The sequence below is a fragment of the Echinops telfairi genome, unplaced genomic scaffold, assembly GCF_000313985.2.
Source record: "Echinops telfairi isolate 266 unplaced genomic scaffold, ASM31398v2 ScPeMD7_5868;HRSCAF=6743_0, whole genome shotgun sequence".
NCBI lineage: Eukaryota > Metazoa > Chordata > Mammalia > Afrosoricida > Tenrecidae > Echinops > Echinops telfairi.
This window is the reverse complement of record NW_022109767.1, coordinates 3,167,788-3,176,977: the sequence shown is the minus strand read 5'-3', so window position 1 is coordinate 3,176,977 and position 9,190 is coordinate 3,167,788. Positions and strand designations below refer to the sequence as shown.

Genomic DNA, 9,190 nt, shown 5'->3' with positions numbered 1-9,190 from the left:
AGATCAGGGAGGTTTTTAAGACAGTCATCTCTTGGAAATTATTAGGCTGATCAAATAAATATTGTTCTTACCAGCGTCGTGTGAGGTAATTGAAATTAAACTCAAACTGGCTCAGCACATCGCCTCCTAGGGGGTGCCACAAAGAGTAACATTGGGTGGGTTAGTGGCAACAGTGAACAAGCTTCCTTCACTGCAAATTCTCACAGTCTAGATTATTAGTCCTTCACCCAGTGATATGTGTCTTTGCTTTAGCCACCCCTGTGTCTTTCTTTACGAGAAAAATGATCTTTTCAAATTTTACCAAGTGAAATATATGCATGAAGGAACAAATCACCCTTATCGCCAACAAATTTTTACAACTTAAGGAAACTAAAAAAAACCCAAAAAACCCTCATTCACTGCCATCGAGCCGATTCGGACTCATAGCTGCCCTTTAGGGCAGGAACTGCCCGCGTGAATATCTGAGACTGTGACTCTTTACGAAAGTAGACAGTCTCATCTTTTCCTCTCTCCGGTGGCAGGTGGCTTCGAACTGCTGACCTTGAGGTTAGAAGCCCACATATGCGTAACCGCAATGCCACCAGGGATCCTTAAGGAAAGGTGGAACACAATAATTTGTTTAAATAAGTGCCACTCACCACTTGCCTAGTTTATATATTTAAAGATAATTTACTAGAGAAAAGGAGACAATAGTCAATAAATTGTAATCCAATATAAGGGTGAAACATTTCTAAAATGAAGACACAAGTCAATGATAAACTACTGTTATGGTCATTTTGACACACAAAAGTGAGACGTATACACAGCTTTAAAAAATGACATCTCTGCACTTAATAATGCATAATCAAACTCTAAACAAACCGCAAGATTAAAACAGAAGACAGGCCAGTTCACGAAGGCAAAAGACAAGCTAGCATCTAAACACCCCTACTGAAAATGCAGAAATGACTTCATGAGCAGTGAACTACAAATACCACAGGAGGAAATGCGATAAATGGAAATGAACTATACCAAAATCGCCAATGGGGTGTGCTTCAGAAAAGGAGTTGTGAAAATCCATCTGAGACAGAAAGAGAACCATCTGTTACATATCACACAAAGTAGATACCCTGTTTCCCCGAAAATAAGACAGTGTCTTATATTAATTTTTGCTCTCAAAGATGCACTAGGTCTTATTTTCAGGGGATGTCTTATTTTTCCATGAAGAAGAATACGATACACATTTATTGTTTACTGTGTATCCTGTCTGCTCCGGCTGCGCTATGGCCAACAGTGAATTGTGCAGCGGCGCCCACCGCTACGGTCCACAGTCCAGAGTTACGGTAGCTTCAGGGGGTCTTATTTTCAAGGAGGTCTTATTTTGGGGGGGATGTCTTATATTTCAGCGAGAGGCAAAACTGTAAGTAGGTCTTATTTTCGGGGGACGTCTTACTTTCAGGGAAATAGGGTGTGTATGTTTCACTCTTACTCCCAAAATCAAACAGTTGGGGAAACGACAAACTAACTCAAGGAATTGTTGAGATGATGCATCGTGAAGGGACTAAATTTTCATGCAAACGTTTTGTCTGCTTGTTTGGTTTGGGTTTAGCTGTATTGATTTTCTAGGGACCCTGATGGTGTAGTGGTTACAGGTTGGGCTGTGAGCCACACAGTTAGTAGTTCAAAACCACCAGCAGCTCCGAGGGAGAAAGACTGGGCTTTCTAGTCCCATAAACAGTTGTAGTCTCAGCTGAATAACTTTTATTGTCGCCTTTCCTTTAAAAGGGTCAGATTGTTATCCTGAGCATAGCAGCATCGTGCCCATGAAGGCATTGGCCATTGGGAGGTACTCACAGCGCTCATTGTCCTAAGGAAGCCTTGTTCAATGCCCAGGCTGTGCCAGCTGATATCTGCCACCATGTGAGAGGCAATTCCAAACAAGAAAGCCACCAATTTTTCTGTGTCCTGTCAAAGAAGCAAAGTGAAGCTGTGTTGGGTTATTTTAAAACAACAAGCCTATAAAAAAATTGTAATACAAGTCAATTCATTTCTATGATTGCAAATTAACAACAACAAAATCAGAGACAGGTACATTGGAGTTCCTACCTACCAAAAGCTATGCAGGGCTATTTGAAATGTTTTGGCATGCATTAGAAGTGCTTTTGGCTTAATAACATCTGGAGCAAAAGGATTATGTGGCAAACCCCCTAAAGATTGAAAGACAATCTTTATCTCTCTGTCTATTTACGAAGCCCTGATGGCACCGTAGTTACACATTGGGCTGCTAACTGCAAGATCAGCAGTTCAAAACCACCAATCACTCCAGGGGAGAAAGATGGGACTTTCTACTCCCATAGAGTTACAGTCTCAGAAACTCACAGGGGCAGTTCAGCCCTGTCCTATAGGGTCACCATAAGTTGACCTTGACTCAATGGCTGTTAGTTTGGTATTTACATGTTGGATTAGCAAGTGTTGTTTTATTTCTTCATCCCAATAAAAATGGAATATATATTAAATATGGATGGATATAAATATATATAACTATAATCATATATTTACTTTAATTATGATAATACAAAGACTAGATCACTTGCCAATTCAACACCTTTCAAGTGTATAATTTAATAAAATCTACTACATCAAGATGTTGGGCCATCATCAATATCTGTTGCCAAATTTTCTATCTCCATAAACAAAACTGGCCAAGCAATGTTCCCTCCCTTCCTCTTTTCATTTGCCCCTGGCGACCACTCTAACCTCTATATCTTTGCCTATTTTAAATATTTTCATTAGCAAAATCCTACGGTATTTGTCCTTTATAATTCATGCAAACTATGTGTGGCACTGGAAATACATTGGTCAATGAGCCCGGACAGACCCTGGAGACCAAATAAACTCACTGCCATGGGGTTGGCTCGTGTGGGCCCTGTAGGACAGGGTAGAGCTGCCCTGTGGGTCTCTGAGACAGTGACTCTTCACGGGAGCACCAAGAGAGGCTTTGGGGAGCGGACCGATGAGATAAGTAAAAGTGCAAGAACAGTTCTTGTCAAGCTTGGCATAGGAACATTTTAGGAAAAGAGAGTCGTGCCTACCTTCTCCCAGGGAAGGGGGTAGTTCTCCCGAATGTAATGAACACTTGCATTCAGGAATGGAGTCCAGTGGGTGCTTTCAGCCACCTCGTGATATTTGCCTGATAAAACACAAGCAAAACTTAAGATCCTTTCTTGCAAAATTGGTGTCTCATTACACAACCATAAAGAGAATGAAGTCTTGATGCATACTACTACATGGATGAACCTTGAAGACATGCTGCCATAGTTACAGTTTATTGTGCCAACCTGGCTGATAAACACATGTGGGTTAATTGAAGGGCAGAGGGATAAATGGCTCTGTGAGCCTCGCCTTTCGAGTTCTCGGGTCTCTTGCTTTCTGATAGTCGCACCAGGGTGCAGCTGCCTTAGCCAGTTTCCTGCTTCAGCTGGCAAGGCTCACTGCCAGCAAGACATCCCTGAGGAGAAGCCACATGGACCTACCCTGATGCAGCCCTGGGTGCTGGAGCAGCCGTGTGGAGACCCCTGCCAGCGCTGACATGCTTACACATTCAGTGGTTTACACGTTTGGCTTTCCTCCTGCAGTCAGCATCATTGAGTGTGTTTTGTGAGATGGAGGAGGACTTTGTGGATTGGTGTCGGACATGTGGGCTAATGTTGGACTTGTGGGCTTGGGCAGCACTAGGTTGGGATGTTTTCTTAATGTACACTCACCCTTTCTATAAAACTCTCTCTTATACATATAAGTTTCTATGGATTTGTTTCTGTAATGTACGCAGACTAACACACAGGCTGAGTGAAATAAGGCAATCACAAAGAGAACCACTATTGTATGACCCCACGGACATGAAGTATCTAGAATAGGCAGATGCGTGGGAGACAAAGTTTATTAGCAGTGGCCAGAGCAGGGAGGGAGGGAGAAGGACTCAATGCTTCAAGGACACTGAGCTGGTGCTTAGGGTGATGGAAAACAAAACGGACCGTGATGGTGGCGGAACAACAGAATGAAGGAAAGTTGCATCACTGACGTGTGCATGGAAAGAATGTTTAAATGCCGAATGCTTGGGTACACATGTCAAACACACATGTTGCATGTATGCCAAACACATGTAGAAAGTCACCTGATAATGGGAATTTTTTTGAATGTTGGAAATGCTCAACCAAATAGCCACCAAGCCTTCCACCGCCACCCACTACTAACCCCCTCCTCCTCCTCCTCCTGACTCCGAGTCCTTGTTTAGATTCACCGGTTGGAGTACAGAGTACGACTCTAGAACGGAAGCGGTCCTGTCGCAGAGAGCAGAACTGCCACCTCTTCAGAGCATACACCCTCACCTTTTTCCCTGGACGCAGCAGGTGGGTTGGGCTCAATGCTTAACCCACTATGCAACCAGGCACACTTCGGTGACGGAAGAGCAGGTGGAAATTTTGGAAGGGGCACAGTTCTGCCTAACTGGTGACTGGGGCCCCACGGTAAGAGGAAAGGAGCTACAAGTGGCTCACAGTATCACACCCTGGCTCAAACGAGCCTAAAGGTTTTCCATTTCCGGGCCTGAAAGCTAAGGAAGGAGTCCCAAGACATTGCAAATAGGTAATATGCTTGGGTACTAAGCAGAAGGCAGGTGGTTCAAGTCCACTCAGAGGCATGTTACAAGAAAGCTCTAGGAATCTAGTTCTGAGAAGACACACCACTGAAAAGTTTGGAGTACAGTTCTCCCCTGACATGTATGACATCAGACAGAAGTGGGAACTAGATGGGAAGATAAGGGAATCTGCCATGGGGGAGAGGGGGGCTCTTTTTTGTGTTGTTTTTGCTCGTGTAAAAAACTATTTTTTGTCGATCACCAACAGCCTCCCTAAAAGCATAAAAAATAGGAGCACCTTCCCCAAAGGCTCTCATGAATTTGAATTCATACCCATCATTTGCAGATGGCGAGGTCCAGGGAGTATCCCCCCAGTATTATCCAAGTGGGTCAGCGGGTGCACCAGGGATCTCTTTAGTCCCACAGGGGAGGAGGGAAATGCGGGACCTGGCCTCTGTTCTAAATAAACCTCCAACTGCCGAACTGCACAGGGGGCCAGAGGTCACTGGGGGTGACAGAGAGCAAAAGTCCAAGGCTCACGTCCCACAGGCCAATGTCTGCACAGGGCTGGGAAAGCAAAACTTGCCTCGCCAATTTCAAAGCGTGGGTTTCTCTGAAGACGATTTTTCAAAGAGATTAGCTCGCAACCAAGACATTTTATTTGCTCCAATAGTTTTCCTAAAGACAAAATCTCTAATGATTCCTATTTTTTTAGAATAAAGGAAGAATTCAGAACTACGTATAGCCGTAGCTCTTTAGCCCCAACTTCCACTTAACTAAAATCGTGAAGTTGGTCAAAGAAGGAGCTGATAGGAAGTAAAAGAAACTTCCTGGAACGTACAGGAAGTGGCCAACAAGCAAGCAAGCCTGCACTGTAACTGATCCAGAGTCAGCCAAGGCTGTTCCACATCCTCCTTTCTCCAATGACTCTTGTTATTGTAATTTAATTTAATAGAATTTAATTCAATATTAGGTAAACTGACCACATAGGAGTACTAAGAAAGAAAAAAAGAAACATGAGTACTAAGACAAAGGCTTGTTTCTTTGGAAATTAGGAATCTAAGAAAACTAAGTGTTTAGGAATGATGTAATAATAGTGAATCACCAAAAAAGATAACACACAACAATAGCCCCCAAAACAAACAATGCCCTTCTGTTGCATTCGATTTGTATGACAGCAGTAAAATATTTTTTTTAAAGCTGTTTCAAAATTTATAAATATCTAAAAGCAAAACTCGCTGCCAACAAGTTGATTCGGGCTCATTGTGACCCCATAGGACAGGGCAGAACTGCCCCTTCGGGTTTCCAAGTCTTTGAATCTTTATGGGAAGAGGCGGCCTCATCTTTCTCCCTCAGAGCAACTCATGGGTTTGAACCAATGCCTTTGTGGTTAACAGCTCAAGGAGCCACTCACTACACCACCAGGGCTCCAGTCAATATCTAAGAGGAGTCTACATTGAAATTCCTTGTCACCATCCTGTGTTTGATCATTCTTCTCTTTGATTGACTTTTTGATTTCTTAATCATATGCCGGTCCCCCTCACATCAGAAAAGAGGATAGCTACTGGCTTTTTAAAAAATTGAAACACCCTCAGGACCTATCATGAGAGTAGCGATACCAGGAGCTGACTTTATGGATGGCCTGTCCGGATTTGACTTTGCTTGTGGATGCAGACTTTACAAGGTTCCAACTGGAATGGAGACTTCGTGTCGAAAAACTTGATTGTCTTCTCAGAGAACTGGATTGATACAAGTGGGCAGTATATAAATTGGATAACTAAAATTGGGGGAGATAAAGGCATGAAGCAGTTGGCTTAAAAACTTTCAAAGGTAGGGGAAAAAACTCACAGGATTATAGGGTTAAGGTATAGGTGTTCATTGCAATTGTGAAGCTAAGAATTATATACAGGTGCCAGGTTGGCAAGGGGTGGATTGAGTTAGTTAATTGTGCCAGCCTGGCCAATAATCACATGTGGTGCTGGTTGAAAGGCGGAGGGATAAATGGGTGGTGAAGCCTCGCCTTTCTAGTTCTCGGGTCTCTTGTTTTGTGATGGTTGCACCGGGTGCAGCTGCCTTAGCAGTTCCCTGCTTCAGCTTGCAAGATTGACTTCCTACAAGACATCCCCAAGGAGAAGCCACGTGGACCTATCCCGATGCAGCCCTGGGTGCTGGAGCAGCCGTGTGGAGACCCCTGCTAGTGCTGAGATGCTTGTTCATTCACTGACTCAGCTTTCCTCCTGCAGTCAGCATCATTGCCTCTGTTTTGTGAGGTGGAGGACTTTGTGGACTGGTGTTGGGTTAATGGGTTAATGTTGGACTTGTGGGCTTGGGCAGCACTGGGTTGGGATGTTTTCATGATGCACATTTTCTTTACATAAAACTCTCTCTTATACGTGAGTCACCATGGATTTGTTTCTCCAAAGTACCTAGACTAATACAGTAACTAAATAGTTCGCATTTGTTTTCTGTTCCTTGCAGTATATAATGTACGCTGTCAATCGTTAAAAATTGTATTCAATAACCAATGTTTCTCAAATTTAATTGCAAAAAACAAACCAAAAAACCTTTCGATTTCTGTCTTTTTTGTGTAAGATACGAAGCGTGAAGAGCTAGCGAAGCCCCCTGACGACGGTAGGGAAATGCTACCTAGAATTAGCAGATTGGAAAGAGGCAGGGCTGCAGCAAGCAGGCGGAATACGGGAAGGTTGGCACGTGCTCTAGGACAGACACGGGTCAGAGAAGGGAGAACTAAGTCTTGCTACTGAAAGCAGTGGAGGAACGGTGCAAAGACTGCACTTGTCAAACACAAGACTGTTGAGGGACCCGTGGACATCTGGCTTTCAGGGGTTTCACTGGAAGAGGCGTAAGAAGAGTACTGAATAGACCAGAGTGGAGACACGGGATGGACTTATACCTATGTATAAGGTCAAGAGTTTAGTATCTGTGAAACTGTCGTATGATAAAGAGGAGTGGCCCTACACATGCCATTGTCCTCAAATGACATCATTGTATAAAAGGAGGGGGCTAGATAAGGATCTGACCTCCGGACTCCAATGGTTTACAGGCTGAGCCAGTGCCCCTACTGTCTGCTGCTGTTCCTGCCAGAGCCTTTCTCCGCCCTGCTCTACCCTGCCCCTGACCTACTTCAACTTGAACTAGCGTCTTTGCTCTCGGGCCACTTTGGAGACCTGGAATGAGATCCGTGGGAAACAAGAGACAGAGGCCAGCATACCTGTACCCGCCCACCCCCCAGGTGTCCCATTCAGTCTTGGTTCCTGCCACACCCCCCACCTCCAGCACCTCTTGATGCGCACTGCCCGTAGGCACACCCTCTCCCAAGCCCTGCCAGGTGCAGAGATGGCTCCAGTCCTGCACTGTCCTTTGTGACTTCCTGCCCACACGTCTCTAAGTGGCCCCTGTGTGAAATGTCCTTCAAAGCACACAGCTGCCAGAGCCCCGGTGCTGCAGTGCTGAAGTCGGCAGTTTCAAAATCGCCAGTCTCTCCTTGGAAGAAAGAGGAGGCCGTCTGCTCCCATGTAGATTTGAAGCCTTGGGAACCTTGCGGGGCAGCGCCTCTCTGTCTAGGGATCTCTATGAGTAGAGACAGACCCGGTGGCAGTGAGTTCCGATGTGGGTTTTAGACTGAGTTCTGTGGCAGTCCTCATGGTGCGACCCACACCCTCCATTGCTGATAAGTCCCTGAGATTGGAATAAGCCTTGACAAGATACTCTTCAAGAATGACAGCAATAATCTACTGAAGAGGGTGGGCAGCCCAGCATGATTAAGACCATGTTCAAAAAGCAACCGCTGCAGTTACCGCCAAGTCTCTTTTGACTCACGGTGACTCCAGGAGTGGCCGAGTGGAGCAGTGCTCTCCGGACTGGCAGTCAAACACTTGAACCAGTTGCACGAGACCACTGTACAGAGGTGGCAACCATGGAGACGCGCAAGTGATTTTGCAAGGCTGCAGGTTAACAAGCAATGACAGAAAGAACCCAAGCTCAGAACTTTGAATATTCTCTCCAGTGCGACGTGAATCACTAAAGCAAGTTAAGGGTGCTTAGAATGGTTTTCAGCCAAACATGGTGTGAAATTTAAGAAATGCATATGGTTAAACAAGTACATTTTAGTTAAATGGAAAGAGGACTTCATGTGAAATAAGCCACTGCCCAACAATAGTGGGAAATAGAACATGCTATTATATACGTTTTTACACTAACACCCATCCCTATTAGTCGATTATAAACGAGATCACTTAGTCTTCAAACCATACCTCCTTTGCAGATGCTGGGGTAAAAAGAATCCGGAAATACGGTTCCCGCCTGATATGCATCTTGGTGCTCAGTTAACAGCTGGGGAGCAGGGAGACAAAGAAATTAGCGGGCCAGAGCCAGTCTGGGAAATGCAGGCAAAGTTCACTTCCACTTAGGAGATAGTGTGGAGGAAGGAAGAGGAATCCTGCTGAGCTTTGAGGATATGAATCCTGAGCTGCGGACAAAGAGAACCAACATGCTTCCAAAAGTTCATGGAGGAAGAAGAAAGAAGAAGGAGGAGGAGGAGGAGGAGGAGGGAGGAGG

The 9,190-nt window shown here is 44.8% G+C and overlaps 1 protein-coding gene across 1 annotated transcript in view; it reads right to left on the bottom strand.

Annotated features, from left to right (window-relative positions):
- Positions 1 to 9,190, bottom strand: part of GPLD1 (glycosylphosphatidylinositol specific phospholipase D1) — a 62,219-nt gene that overhangs the window by 35,893 nt on the left and 17,136 nt on the right. Inside the window, exons 3-7 of the mRNA XM_045295753.1 lie at positions 8,887 to 8,965; positions 3,072 to 3,169; positions 1,834 to 1,944; positions 1,012 to 1,060; positions 72 to 126 (exon numbers count right to left, since the gene is read on the bottom strand). Of these exons, the coding sequence (XP_045151688.1) occupies positions 72 to 126; positions 1,012 to 1,060; positions 1,834 to 1,944; positions 3,072 to 3,169; positions 8,887 to 8,965 (392 nt within the window). The remainder of the gene's footprint in view (positions 1 to 71; positions 127 to 1,011; positions 1,061 to 1,833; positions 1,945 to 3,071; positions 3,170 to 8,886; positions 8,966 to 9,190) is intronic.